Here is a 14,038-nt window from a genome sequence, read left to right as displayed (position 1 = left end):
AAAACCGTTACAGAAAAGATCGCAAACTTTTCGAACAAGAGATGGTTTTAATATAATTGTATTTTTTTTTAGTATTTTCCATGTGAGTTTAAGAACATATGAAATCAATTTTGCGAGTAAATGTCGAGACAATAATGAGCAGGTTACATAAGAAATACTACAAATATAAAAATAACCGATAAATACGACACATTTCATTCTAATTAGACAAAGATTTCATGGTTTTTCCTTACTTCCACCAAAGCCGAATTTTTGAATTTTTTCCTGTGAAATGTTGTGATCATGTGTTTATGAGCTACGAAACCAAGCACGGGTAATATATTGATTAATATCTGACATTCGTTATAAAAATAAAAAGATGAAAAAAAGAAGGAAAACAAGAAAAATCAAATTTCCAAGGAGCCATTACATATTCTTAAAGCTTATTAGCGAAAGGTACTATGTAAAAGAAAATTCATCCACTAATTTTGTTCGCAGCGGTAAGCAATACCAGAGGTTAAAAAGAAACAGTGCCTAGACTAGGTCACTGTTCACGTCATGTTCAAAGTTGTTCGCCGTCAAAATTAATTTTTTTCTCTTAACGGATTGTGCTTATCATTATCATTAGAGAGGTTAATTTACACGAAACCGCACTCTAATACGATGTCGTTGAGTACGTTAATTAATACAAAGAATTTCATGCAAATGACAGAAAACAAAAATTTCAAAATCCATTTTTAAATGCTACCAAAATTGTGTCAAACGCTAGATCTCTTAGCTAGAAATTTTTGTTAAAATGTGCATTTCTTTTTGCATGCAAGTGGTCCTCCACGTCTGTGATCCATGACCAAATAGGAGCGGGCTCGTTCAGTCAACTCAACTTGGTCTCTAGTACGCCCGCACGCCACCATTTCCCATCTCACGTCCACCTGCATAAAGAACATGATGATGTGCCATGGACTGTCTTTTCATCTCAGATTTTTTTCCGAAAGGCAAACCTTCTCTGATGGACTGCGAGAACCAGTGCTTTCGATGCTGCTGTTGGGACGGTGTGGTGGATGTCCGAAAGCGTCGTCACCATCTTGAGTTTCCGGAAGAGTTTCGCGTATGATGGAGGGGGGAGAAAATAAGACAGACGAATCACCTATCAAGGATTTACTCTACAAAAAACAAATAGATTAGGGAATGGTTTATGTATTAACACGAATCAATCGAAAAGACTTACAGGGGTTTCAGGTAAGAAACTAATAGAATCGCAGCCAATTCCGGGCACCTGGATATTTCCAGGAGTGCTCCAAGTGGCATGCAGTGCTTTGCGAGCTCTACGATTTGGAGACTTTGGAGCGGGACCATTTGAGGTTAAAACTGTGTTTCCAGGAATGTTCTCTTTGTTATTAGGTTTAGTAGAAGCAGACACACAGGGTGCAGAGCTACCACCACTTGTGGTTTGCCTCCTATCTGTCATGTAGCCGCTATCTTGATGTAAATTCTACACGCAATGAATAATGTTAGTGTCAATCAATTGAAAAGCGTAAATATTTTCTTACCTGAACAGGCGTATGTAAAGCTGAATCGGAAGGGTCGGTGTCCTTGCCGATAATATCGTTCAAGTCGTCAAACCGCGTAGGAGTATTTAACTGTAAAAATATCAGATGAAAATTTAGTTGAAATAAGGTAAGATATATTTACGAAACTTACAATATAGTTGATAGGTCCACCCTTTTTCTCCATTTCTGCCAAAGCGTCTTTGAAAGGAGTGGGGGTTCGAGTGATGAGTTCTTGATTTCCACGAAGTGGAGTTCGTAGTGCAACATAATCAGCAATAACGCATCCTCCACGGGTCACTGGGGTCAAGAGCGCAGATGGTTTGGGCGCTGAGGCACAAACAGGCGTTGACATGATGGCTTCCGTGTGGATTGACACAGAATTGCTCAAAAACTATGCATAAAAACATTTTAAAATTTGGCTGCAAGTTGGAATACACGCAACAAAAATATACCTGGGAAGGACTGAAGGGTAGGGTTTTCATCGGCGTATGGGCGTTCTTACGCGGAGTAAAGTGCATTTCCTGGAATGGTTTGTTCAAACTTGCGCAATCTGAGCGGAGGTCCAAATCGGCGGGAACAGCCTCTTCGTTAGAAGTTCCCATCCACTCACTGTGAAAACAGATCGGTTTTTTATTGTAAAATGTAAAAATTGTGTTATTTGTTGATAAAAACTTACGATGTTCCATCATATCCGCTTGAGTCGGCTCTCACTCTTCGGCTCTTGCCTCTTCTCAATATAGGAGGAGTGCCTTGTTTCAAACTGACAGTAGATGTGTTGTTTTCTGACGACGTGCTCTCGTTGTTCTTTGTAGCATTTCCTTAAAAAAAAAAAGGGATTAAAATATGTTCACTTTAAATTAAGACTTCCACCAAATGCAAAGTTTTTAGTTTTATCAACTCATTTGTGTGCATGCAATATATAAAACAAAACTGTCCTTATTGTGCAGAATACGTTAAAATTAATTTTGATTCAGACAACGGGAATCTGTTACCATGTAAATCTTAAAGCTTATTCAAGTATCTAAAACTATCTTTTATCAGGTCAGTGGATTTCAACAATACCTTGTTTGTTTGTCTCATAGACGTCAATCACATCATCTGGTTTGTGTGCGTTGTCAGCGGTGCCGACAGCTGGCTGTTCGGACGTGTTGGTAGAGACGAATTCAAAATGTGGAAACTCCGATAGGGTCTCACTGATCAGAGCTTGATTCAAGCGATTGGGGCTCAGACTTTCCGGGCTGCTCAATTCACCCATGACGTACCTAGTGAAACCACACACAGAGAAAAATGAAATGTCAGCTTACATTCTTCTCAGGGATGTGATGCAAAGCAATTGGTCTCTCAACATACTTGAGAGGGGAAAAGATATCGGAAAAGTCTTCAGGCGAGGAAACAGAGGGGGCTCTTGAATGGCCGCCGACACTGCCACCAATGTTGTTTGACAAGCTGGCCCCATTGTAAGTATCAAAGCAACTTTGCTTAGGCTGTGACATGCCCATGTGTGAATTCTGGGCTCGATATGCCGGTGATGGATTAAAGTTGTTTGGTACCAACTCTACCGACATACGACTGTTTTGACTGCACGGCCTTGACATCATCTGATGCTCAAACATGGGTGACGGATGTTCCGAACCATATTCCGCAGAGCAAGATTGTTCAAATGGCATCTAATTAAGAAAAATGAAATAATTTGGTTTGATTATTTCGTTGTTGTGGCAAAACTTTTCAATAAATTCTAACCGGAGTCGAAGCAAGAGGGTGAGGATGCTGTTGGTGATCATCCACTGCAGGACGAACTCGCTTCCGGCCACGTCGTTTCCCTGTGTCAATGATGCTTGAACCATCTGTTTCATAGCGCTTTTTCATAGCCGAGTTCCAGTGATTCTTGATGGCATTATCCGTTCTGGATAGAGAAATCAGACAAAAGATAACGGGTATGTAGGCATGAATAAAGAAAGTGTCAAGGCAAGCTCCTGTCACACCCATGTGATGAATGGATAAATCGGCAAAGCTCTTTTTATGACAATACCTTCCAGGTAGAAGTTTGGCGATCTTGGCCCATTGATTTCCGTATTGTTCATGAGCATTGGCTAGCAGCCGGTCTTCTTCCTCCGTCCAGGGTGACTTGTTGATGTTAGGATCGAGATGGTTGTGCCATCGTTCTCGACATTGTTTACCTATCCGGCCATTCAGATGCTTAGCAATCTGCGTCCACTTCTTTGGACCATAGCGATGTACAAGTTGGACCACCAAGTCGTCCTCCTGTGATAAAAAAAAGGATGATGATTCAACTCAAAACTTTGACAGCATAGCATTTCTATATTCTATTCATGTCCACTTTTGGGGTGAGGTGGGCTTTGGGGGATGGGTAGAAGATAGGTGAGAAAGAGGAAAACATAAACTTGAAGGGATTTTTTTAGAGGCATCTTCTCACATATCTGTGTGAGAAGTGTGAACACAAGAATAATCCGGGCTCTTTACTTTTAAAAAGACCAATTCTGGACGTTTACAATTGAAAAGCAACTGAAAATCCGACCATTATTAGATTTGGTGGAAGGGCCAAATTCACATCACTTGAGACTATAATTTCACGTTTCTTCATTCCTCACCCAGCCGCCTTAAACCCTTGCGGCCCTTTTCTTCTTTCAATTTGGACATTCCCTGCTGTTTCACCAAGCCATAGAATTTGGTTTCCTGTTTTAAACTTTGCTCTCTCTCCCCTCTTCAAACTCCCTCCTTCCCCCCCTCTGGCATCCGGCATTCTCTCTATTTGCCGCAAGTTCCCTCCATTCTTCACGTTTTCTTTGTGATGACATCGTTTCTGCTCCATACAACACAGCATAAAACATTCAAGGTAATTATCAGGCCGTACGATCTTGAGAGGACACTTTCTTTTAATGGCAAGGTAATCGTCAAGCGGAAATGCTCGACACATGAACCGGAAATAAGGCTTTCATTGAATCAGTCACGGAATTTTCAAGAAGAAAAGAAAAATAAAATAAAGACACCATCAAAGGTATAAACAAATTTTACCTCTTTGGTCCAAGGTCCCTTAACCAGCTGAGGATTGACGACTTTTGTCCATCGGTGTTGGCATTGAACGTCCGATCGATCTTCAAAGAAGGAGGCTACGTTCTCCCAAATTTCACCGGTGCGTTCCACAACTCCTTTAAGTTTTTCATCCTACAAAAAGGGCAAGAAAATCATTAACTCTACAAGACTTGGGGCTGAAAGTTGAAGGGGTAGTTAGTGGGCGGGGGAGGCAAACTCACTTCGTCCTTGGTCCATCTCCCGCGGTTCACCATTTTTCTGGCTTGAGCACCTCCTTTGGTTTTCGTAGCAACCCGGGAGGTGGCTGTTGAACTCGCTTGGTGGTGTTGAGCGCTGCTGGAGGCAGTGGCGGCGCCGTTCGGCTGATATTCACCATCTGAAATATCCGATCCAAAGTCCTCGCCATAATCCGAGCCCCAACTGTTGCTATCAGCGTCCATTCCAAAGTCGTTCATCTCGTCTACTTGGCAGGTCTAAAAAATCACACAATTTTATGGGTTATTATTTCACGTCTTACGGTACAGGTATGCGTTAACAATGGCTCCAGTTCGCCCATTCAAATTCCTACGGTAGGGTTTTGGACAATGAATGGATTGCAAATGGAAAAGAAAGTTCTTCACGCTCTTGTGTGCACATGGCTGCAAGGGAGATTATCCGGCGACATGACTCAGAATACATTAGCTCTGTACTGAAAAAAGACCGAAGAGGAATAAAAGAAGAAGAAAAAAAAAACAGTAGACGACTGGGCTCCACTCCAAAGACGGAATCTTTTCTTCCGTCTCCAAATTCACCCTCGTCGCTCTTATTCGATCTCACATTTCTTTTGCCTGATAAAGGAATGTTTCCCTATGGTGGGTGGCGCGATCTAGAACCTCGAAGAATCTCTCAAGAGAGAAAGCCAGGGGGACGGATCGATAACCGTGGGACAGGCACAAGGTCTTTCATAATCGGCCATGAGTGAAAGAAAAAGAGGAAGTCTACCACTACGACGCTGTATGCACGCCGGCATTGAACATCTGCTACAGCTGCTGCCCCTCTCTTCTCAATTCAGCCCCCCTCGCTCGATTCCAACACAATCTCCCCTCTCTCTGCAAGCAAAAACCCCTTGTGTTCCAACATAAGAGAGCAACTTTTATTTTGATGCCATCTCGACGTCCATATTTACCCCTCGTATATATAAAAAATAGACGGCGTCGCTTGTTCTGTGCTCTCTTGACCTCTTTTGCTGGGACTACACAGTGAATCAAACTTAAAGCTTGTCGATGGTACCCCCCAACTTGCCCGGAACTAAATAAAGACAATGCCGTATACGGGCGCGCCTGTGTTTAGCCATCAAGCAGCTGCTGTCACCCCCCTATACAAATCAGCCTTCACTCTAGTGGAGGGGAAACCAGGTCTAACACAATTATCGGGCAGGTGGTCAGCACCAACATGAAGCGAATACCCTATTAAGATCGAAGTGATAGATGTGCTTTTCGGTAATAATGAAAGACCCGTGCCAGAAGGACAATGGAAAACGACGAACAAACGTAGACGTCTCGAGGAAATGCTAATGACCAATGTAGAGGCCCGACTTTCCATTTTTGGAAACAAAATGCTGAAACCAAAACTTGCTTCAGAAATGTTTACCAATTTCGAAGAAATTAGGAAATGAAATGGACTGTCGGAATAAGAGTTACTTTCCATTGGGGAAACGATAACTTTTGAAATTGAATTAAAGATTTCAAGATAATAAGAATCACTTCACAGAAAAAAAACCGGCTTTGTTCTTATCTCGGTTATCTTTGACTCCCAAACACCGATTTTTTCAAAGTTTTTTTTCCTACCTACAGACAAGACAATTGAAACCATATTCTTCTATCGGTTTGGATTAAAAGAGGTAAAACTCTTTGTCCAGGCGAGACTAAGACCTTTTCAGCTCTCCTGAGAATTTAAGCATAAAAAAGGGTATACCTGCTTAAGTAAAAAAATCGCCAGAAAGTCGACAACAGACTTGACTTATTTTTCTGAAATCGAAATACAACTTTTCGAACATTTCTTTGTCCTAAGAGGAAACTAGCATCAAAAGAAAGCAAAAACTCTGTCCAGACTGAGCCAGACGCACAACTCGAAAAGTCTGCTTTGTTGCTATAATCGTCCCCACCACTTGTGGAGGGAAACAAGGCATGCTAGATAGAGATTTCACGTTTTACCTTGAGTATTGAATCGTAGTTGGCAACGGGTCGGGTAAATGAGTGATGTTTTACCTCACCATGGTGAGATGATTGTAAACAAATCCACAGAATCTCACGACACTACTGTTTTGTTTCAATTACTTAGCACTGTTTTCAGAAAGCGGACACACCGCAGCTGTATGTTTTGAGCGACGACTAGGGAATGGCGGCCATTGGAGTTCCATGAGGCGGGAAGCCTTGTTGTCAGTACCCTTCCCCTTTTTTGAAAAAAAATGGCGCCCAAGCTTGGGGATGAGGAGCGTCGCCTATTGGTTCGCATTGTTTAAGCTTTCTGATTGGCTGGCTTTACGCAATTCAAAAGTTTAATAACAGATGGCGGAGCTGATTACGATTGGCAACAGCTAAGATAAAAATAAAACTAGACAAAATATAATACTGCATCTATGCACTCGTTTTTACTTATCTTTGTATGAACTCATCTTATATTCTGCATTTGAAATTGATAAAATGCCTATTTCAATGGGTTTTTTCATCTTGAAAATGAGATTAGGTGCGATGATTTTGTTTTCTAATTTGCGCTCGCGTTAAGGAAACGCTAACATGACTAAAATCATTAACTATTCATTTCAAAAATTGTTAGGAAGTATAACTTTTCGAACAAATGGAAAGATAAGATGACTAACCGAAGTTTATTGGTATTTAGACGAGGGAAAATGTTTTCTCTCAAAAGATAAGGAAGAGGGGAATGGCAACCAGTATATAGAACCTTTGTGATAACAACAGAGTAACAAAATTTTTGGATAGCAGCAATAAGAAAAGCCACTACTTCATTGTTATACAAATATTACAAAGCCAAATCACATTTCGGTTACAGCTGTCGCATCAGCATCAGCCAAAGAAATCGCCATTTACGGATGAACGACTTGAAACCAAAGTTCCACTATACAGGGAACTCCTTGACCTGAAGATTCTCGATGTAAGATTGGGATTAGCGATGAATCCAGTTCCTCGACACATGCATTCGGCAGGGAGGTTTGTCCGGCTCCTGCTTGATATTCCACCTAGACAAAGCAGAACATGGTGGATGATTTGAGATTTTAAGAGAAAAAGGTATAATCTAATTTACCGAATCTCCGTCCAAAGAAACACGTAGCCCAATCAAAGTGTGAGGCTCGAGGCTTGCGAGTTTGGCGGCCAGAGCCACTGATGCAGCTTTGGCCAAAGTTTCAGCGAAACGTGTGATGTCTCCATTGTCTTCAATTCTATTAGAGGAAGAGCGTGCACTGTCCTCTATTTGAATAACAAAAAGTTCTGTCCAACGCAAAAGTCTATGACCCTCGCCTTTAAAGTCACGCGGCTGCATCACACGAATCGATGATATCCCAGTGAAGCTTCGACCATCGATAGGAGATTGAACTCTTTATCAAACAAGCAATTGTTAATTTACAAATTTTCAAACAATATGCATTGATAAATTACCCTAGGTTAACAGGAGATGGTTCTTGATCTACCCATTTAAGGGTAACCGTTTCTTCCGGTTGATCATCGATTATTTTCCCGCATTGGATAGTATAATTCTCCATTCGAATTAGTGCTTGTTTTAGATTACTGAGCATATCTGGAAGGAGTTGTACCATAACTCCATCTTCAACAATCGAAGAGCGACCACTTATTCCACTGGAGCTTTTCAAAGCACCATTTAATACTAAGAAACTTGCTCCAGTAACTACGCAAGGGAAGAAAAAAATCAGTAATTCTTTTAATTTTATTATAAAATACCGAATAACTAACCTTTCCGTGGCCGTGTGTGGATGTTAATCGCTTGAGTTTGATAAGATCCATCATCCAATTGAAGACAAACGAGATGAGCATCTGCTTGAGGACTGAACGATGCTGCAAGTGAAATGACATGATCGTTAGACTGGGCTAGTGCTTTACACACTTGCTGATAACGAGATTTCGGTAAAAGAATGTTAGTTTCTTTTTCTTCCATGTGTACAACAAGGCCGGCCACCGCCGGTAAGCTGTAGCTAAAGTTCCTCATGTCCTGGAATGGAGGGAAGAGAAAACAAACAGTTAGTAATAGAAATATTTGGAAATTGCACGAAGTAATTACAGCCAGAAGATTGACGATAGTATGCCCAACTTCGCCGAAAACTGATTTGCGTTTGCGGACGCTGAATAGCGGACAAGGATAATAGCGGAACTCCGCACCCAGCCGCAACAAAAGTCGTAATGGAAACACTTTAGCCCAAGGAATCTCCCAACGTTGTAGTAATACTGCCACAAGATAAGGAGGAGTTGGTAAAAGTAACTGCTGTACACACTGAAAACTTGTACGGAAGAACAAGAATCCACCGTGTTCCGTTGAACCTGGTAAATTACATGTATGTTACAAAATATTGCAATGAAAACAGAAAAGTAAAATAATAAAATTTAATACCAAGAAATGTCCCAGGAGTAACTGTATGTCCAAGGTTAATAATGACGTGATGCTTGTTCATAGCTTCTTCGTAAATCGAAAACAAGTGGTAAAATATATCGGCGGGGGGTAGTAGTTCGTCTCCTACGCTTTCATCAGTTGTGGCGACTGAGTCTTGTTCCAATAGAATTACTATCTCATCTTGAGCCACCCAACGCATTCCACTAGTAGCAAATGACCAACATTTCCTTCTCACGCAACAATCAAGCTGGAGCAACTTAACTCGCACCAGCAACTGATGCCGATCGGCTCCGGGTTGACTAGACTGCATAGCAAAGACCACTGGAGGAGAAATGGGATCAACTAGCGTCTGGTGTAATTGCTCGATGGAATCGGGTCCATTAAGAATTGGAGGTAGTGTTGGAACAAGTGTTATCAGCTGCTGATTTTTACTCGGGTGAGAAGTATTGCTCTGCGGCACCAACGTCGGTGGAATCACAGATACCTTCTTTGGAGCACGTCTTGGCACCGACCGATGGCTACCAGACTGAGCCTCACCCGCTGGGGCGCGCCATGCATCCAACTCGGCTAGATCTCCACCAGGACGAATACCATCGCTAAAAATTACCTGAAAGGGAAAATATTATTTATATTAAATATTTTCGTGTAATAAAAAATAACAGAGACTGCGAACCTGTTTGGGTTCACTCTTCGTTCGTGGATGAGTTGGAGTGCCTTCCTTCTTTAAGACTCCAACCGGAACCATGACAGTTGGAGTTGGGAGCGCAGCAGCAGCTGCTATTTGGATAGCGGGTGGTACGGTTGAACAGTACTCAGCTGGATTGTTGACATTAACTCTGGCAACTGGATTAGGAAAATGTGGGGAGGGACTAGAGGCGGGTGTGGAATCAAAACTGCTTTGACTGCCACTATCCACTGTGTTAGTTGAAGTCTGGGTCTCCGTTACACCGCCCCACTTTTTATATGCTTCAACTTTTCTTAGGACTTGCAGACATGGCAAACACACCCGAGTTTCAGTGCTCTCCATATACTCAAGACGGGCACGTGAAGAACAGCAATTATTGCAGAGAACTCTTCCACATGCACGACAATGATGTCGTCGTCTAATGACTGTAAATCGCTGACTACAATTCATGCATTGAGGAGCTTCTTCATCAGGAATCCAAACAGGCTTGAGAACTCCAAGTAATCGTTCATCTTCAGTTAAGCTACTATAAGGCTCTAGAAGGGAATCTTCCCCTTGTGAAAATCCCGAAATGACAGACGTAACGTTACTTTCTTCTTGAACATCCACAGATGCAGGCAAACCTTCTTCAGTTTCAGAAATTTCATCAATCACTTCACAAGACGAAGGAACTTCTTGATTACTCTCTGCACAAGGAAGATTAGGTTCAATGACATCAATTGTGGTATCCACCATAACCTGAGATGGCATGGTTTCAATGATAATTTCGCTGCTCACCAAACATGGATCATCTATCAATTGGGGCATTTCTTCTTCAGCACTCAATGAATCTTCTTGAAATTGAGGGTTTACTTCAGTAGAATCAGAATCACTAAATGATGAACCATTTGAATCCTCTGTTGATGTAATTTCACTGTCAGATAATGGTAAACTTTCCCCTTCTTCTGTTAAGGGCAGAATAGAAGTTATTTCTTCATTTGCAATGTCAATGTTGGAAACAGCATTTTCTTTATCAGCTTCAGAAGTACTGGGTGAATAATTTGGTTTATGATTATTTTCCTCTTGATCATCAGTGTGAAGATCAATAGTAGGCTGAGATAGTTCTCCTTCATCTTCTTTTTCCAATTCAGCAAGATAGCTTTCAAGTTCATCATCTGTTAAAGTGTCTGGATGAAGAGGATTAAAAGCTCCATTTTGTATGATAATGTTAGTCAACAATGGCTGAGTGACCACATCTTCTGTGAATGATTGATCAAGCAAGGTAGAACTTTCAACTGTGAGATGTACAGATTCTTCTTTAGTAAGAACACTATCAAGAGCTTCACTCAAATCAAGAAGCAACTCATTCTGTAGACTGGAATGTTCATTAGGGTTAACCACACTCAATTCTGCATCAATAAATTCATTTTCTGTTTGACACTCAACAATTTCTGCCTGTTCTGGTTGTGAGGTGTCTGGTGAAGTAGATTTTGATTCTAAGACTTCACAAACCACAAGGTTTGAACACTGCGGAAATTCCTGTTGACCATTGATTGAATCATCAAGCGGTTCTGATATTGTAAAATCCACTAATCCAGGAGAGTTCTGCTTCTGAAATTTATCAGTTTCTTCCAAAACGTCACACTTTTCAGCATTCTTAACAAACTGTTCTGCCTGGTCTAAAATATTAAATATTAAAAAAAAAATATATTTTTATTATTACCAGAAAAGTAGCATAAATAATGTTACCTTCTTGTAATTCAAAGTCATCCAAGACCTTGTCTAAATCCACAGCAAACTTCTCCATGTTAAAAGTGGGTGTTGACAATGTTCCACACAATATCTTTAAAAAAATATTTCAAAAATTCATTAAAAACTTCAATGAGTGGACGTCATTTCTTTGTATAGCTGGCACATGATTTGATTAAGGATTTCCCGATCGGACAATTCGTTGTCGTAATCCGACGGTAGTGTTAAACAGACGCACTCAAATTATTACGTATATTCGTCTGATGTTTGATAAAATATGGGAAATGGAATATGGGAAATTGCGAAGAATCATAAATTGCGGAAATTTTTGGAGTGGAATCGTTTTATTTATTTTTTAATATTTGGTTTCCGTTTTATGGTGAAATCAGTCGTCCTGTTTGTCAGTGTATGAAGTCATTCGTATAATTTTCTATAATACCAAAAGAATATCGATCCCTGTTTTCTCTTATCAGAAGGAAGGAAGTAGAAAACTAAAACAATAAGAGAATTGGACCAACCGATAATTTTTTACCGCGTTTTATTTTTCTTTAAAAACCGAAAACTGAGCTGCAATGCAATTAAATTTTTACAGACAATCCACCCCTATAATGCTATCGTCTGTTACTGATAGTATGTTTACATACCTAGGATAGTAAAATATTTGGAATGAATCGCAATAGACTATGACCTACAGCAACTATTTTTCCGGGAACTTTGAATTCTTCCTATGTTACCGTTTTCCGCAAATTATCTTTTCACATGAATAATACTTGGCTTCTAATGCCAGAACTGCACTGTAAAAGATGGAGTTTGATGGCATTTAACCGTTTTGAAAATTAAAAAAAAAAAATCTTATTCATCGTCATGTCGTAGTAATTTTCAAAGCTTTTGTTTTTCTCAACAACACGTAATATAGTCAAATCACAGCATATATTTTATTATTGTTTTTCTTTAATCCACTTGAAAAAAGCTGTAAATAGTGACTCAGTCACTCAGATATTTAGATTGTTATTAAATATTTCAATCCAGTAACCATCAGGGTCTTTGATGAAAGCTATTCCCTTCATTTTACCTACAAAGGAGAACAAAAATGCCAAATGAAGTATTGACGAGGACTCGACGTCGCATCATAAAATTAGTAAATAAATTACCATCATTAGGTTTCTTCACAAATTCAACTCCAAGGTTGGCAAACCTTTCACATGCAGCATCAACATCTGGTACCATAATTCCAATGTGCCCTATGTAATACAACATTTCAAATTCACATTATTATATGAAAATTACATGTAATTTAACAATGGAAAAATAATGGTTGAATACCATATCCCCTTGGTTCAGAGTTTCCAGTGTGATACTTCAATTCTGGGTCAGATTCACTTCCCCAGTTACTGTGAAATGAAAAATAAATGTAAGCAACTTTAAAATTATTTGTGAGAAAACTGTGTAACATTTACTGTGTAAGCTCTAAGGTTGCTTTTCTAGATAAGGCCCACTTGGCCCTATCTTTTTCATCAGCAGGTATGTCATCTGGACTTTCATATCCCATGAAGTACAGGGAGAATTTCATTTCATCAAAGTTGAATTGCTTAAGTAAACACATTCCTAATACTCTAGTATAAAAATCAAGACTGGCCTTAGGATCTTTAATACGATACATGGTTTGCTGAAAGAGAAAATCCTGAAAAAAAAACATTTTCCCATAACATTTTTAAGAATCAAAGTATGAAAATATTACTTTTGTCTGAGGGTCAGCATGTTTGCAAGCTGCCTTCACCTCTTCAGGACTTAATGGTTTACACTCTGCCATTTCTTTTTCTAAATAAAAAAATTAACGCACAATTTCATTTTTTGTCAGAGAATTTATACAATCCTGAATTCCTGAGTAAGAAAAACACTTACCGTTAGCTCAACTGCTTATTTGGACAAGGCCGCAGGTTGCTGTTTACGTTGCACCGTCGTCCGCACTAGATTATGTCAGAATAAAACAATGCAGTGTTGGACGTTATATAGACGTATCAAAAAATTTATCAACGAATTATCGATTTAATTCCATATCGAGTTCGATTTTTACAAATTGGAAAATGCAAAACTACGCAACTACGCACTACACTCATGGTCGCTCATGCTCATACCATTAAATTATCTACGTATTTCTTAGGATTAACAATAACATTTACTATTGCAATGCACTTCTTCAGCACATTCCTAAATTATGTCGGTGCATACGTATCATACACAAGATTTGTTGTTCAATTTCAGATGACACGTCGCACGCCTCATCACGGCTGGATCACCCTAATAAGACTAAATCAAATTTCTTACTTGTGTTAGATTACCTATCACAAGGAAAAAACTTTATTAACTATGTTATTTTATGCTTGTAAATATTACTAGGTCACTCCAGACCTTACTTTATCTTGAGAACAAA

General features: G+C 39.8%; 3 protein-coding genes across 5 annotated transcripts; all 3 read right to left on the bottom strand.

Moving 5' to 3' along the window:
* Positions 1–42: 42 nt before the first annotated feature.
* LOC124314003 (myb-related protein A-like) lies at positions 43–6,973 on the bottom strand. Of its 3 annotated transcripts, none has more exons than XM_046778941.1 (14): positions 6,770–6,973; positions 4,799–5,050; positions 4,560–4,709; positions 3,556–3,788; positions 3,267–3,429; positions 2,877–3,193; positions 2,589–2,788; positions 2,203–2,344; positions 1,979–2,135; positions 1,678–1,917; positions 1,527–1,616; positions 1,205–1,468; positions 978–1,139; positions 43–908 (listed from the first exon to the last, which is right to left on the bottom strand). In XM_046778941.1, the coding sequence occupies exons 2-14, from the start codon at positions 5,030–5,032 to the stop codon at positions 771–773; spliced, it is 2,490 nt and encodes an 829-aa protein (XP_046634897.1). In that variant the 5' UTR covers positions 5,033–5,050; positions 6,770–6,973; the 3' UTR covers positions 43–770. The 3 variants fall into 3 exon arrangements, with proteins under 3 accessions (XP_046634897.1, XP_046634898.1, XP_046634900.1); XM_046778942.1 differs by having other exon boundaries at positions 6,824–6,973; XM_046778944.1 differs by lacking the exon at positions 6,770–6,973 and adding an exon at positions 6,531–6,551.
* Positions 6,974–7,421: 448 nt separating this feature from the next.
* Positions 7,422–11,866, bottom strand: LOC124313977 (zinc finger FYVE domain-containing protein 9-like). The gene is made up of 8 exons (XM_046778894.1): positions 11,608–11,866; positions 9,868–11,537; positions 9,195–9,801; positions 8,868–9,124; positions 8,543–8,798; positions 8,231–8,477; positions 7,878–8,169; positions 7,422–7,812 (listed from the first exon to the last, which is right to left on the bottom strand). The coding sequence occupies exons 1-8, from the start codon at positions 11,663–11,665 to the stop codon at positions 7,660–7,662; spliced, it is 3,540 nt and encodes a 1,179-aa protein (XP_046634850.1). The 5' UTR covers positions 11,666–11,866; the 3' UTR covers positions 7,422–7,659.
* A 662-nt stretch (positions 11,867–12,528) lies between these two features.
* LOC124314264 (lactoylglutathione lyase-like) lies at positions 12,529–13,635 on the bottom strand. The gene is made up of 6 exons (XM_046779425.1): positions 13,510–13,635; positions 13,346–13,425; positions 13,065–13,288; positions 12,931–12,998; positions 12,759–12,848; positions 12,529–12,679 (listed from the first exon to the last, which is right to left on the bottom strand). The coding sequence occupies exons 2-6, from the start codon at positions 13,415–13,417 to the stop codon at positions 12,600–12,602; spliced, it is 534 nt and encodes a 177-aa protein (XP_046635381.1). The 5' UTR covers positions 13,418–13,425; positions 13,510–13,635; the 3' UTR covers positions 12,529–12,599.
* Between the last annotated feature and the right edge of the window lie 403 nt (positions 13,636–14,038).

This window comes from Daphnia pulicaria, chromosome 10 (assembly GCF_021234035.1).
Source record: "Daphnia pulicaria isolate SC F1-1A chromosome 10, SC_F0-13Bv2, whole genome shotgun sequence".
Classification (NCBI taxonomy): Eukaryota; Metazoa; Arthropoda; class Branchiopoda; order Diplostraca; family Daphniidae; genus Daphnia; species Daphnia pulicaria.
Note: the sequence above shows the minus strand (reverse complement) of the source record. Positions and strands in the feature narration are given on the sequence as shown.

What these genes read in the sequence shown, in the direction of transcription:
- LOC124314003 (XM_046778941.1), bottom strand. Translation starts at nt 5,032, where the DNA reads ATGAACGACTTTGGAATGGACGCTGATAGCAACAGTTGGGGCTCGGAT. An exon ending in AGGGACCTTGGACCAAAGAG is followed by an intron (nt 3,789 to 4,559) that starts GTAAAATTTGTT and finishes TTTTTATCACAG; the next exon opens with GAGGACGACTTGGTGGTCCA. An exon ending in GTGGACCTATCAACTATATT is followed by an intron (nt 1,617 to 1,677) that starts GTAAGTTTCGTA and finishes ATATTTTTACAG; the next exon opens with TTAAATACTCCTACGCGGTT.
- LOC124313977 (XM_046778894.1), bottom strand. Translation starts at nt 11,665, where the DNA reads ATGGAGAAGTTTGCTGTGGATTTAGACAAGGTCTTGGATGACTTTGAA. An exon ending in TACTCCTGGGACATTTCTTG is followed by an intron (nt 9,125 to 9,194) that starts GTATTAAATTTT and finishes GTAATTTACCAG; the next exon opens with GTTCAACGGAACACGGTGGA. An exon ending in TTTCTTTGGACGGAGATTCG is followed by an intron (nt 7,813 to 7,877) that starts GTAAATTAGATT and finishes TGCTTTGTCTAG; the next exon opens with GTGGAATATCAAGCAGGAGC.
- LOC124314264 (XM_046779425.1), bottom strand. Translation starts at nt 13,417, where the DNA reads ATGGCAGAGTGTAAACCATTAAGTCCTGAAGAGGTGAAGGCAGCTTGC. An exon ending in ATGCTGACCCTCAGACAAAA is followed by an intron (nt 13,289 to 13,345) that starts GTAATATTTTCA and finishes TTTTTTTTTCAG; the next exon opens with GATTTTCTCTTTCAGCAAAC. An exon ending in CTCTGAACCAAGGGGATATG is followed by an intron (nt 12,849 to 12,930) that starts GTATTCAACCAT and finishes TGTATTACATAG; the next exon opens with GGCACATTGGAATTATGGTA.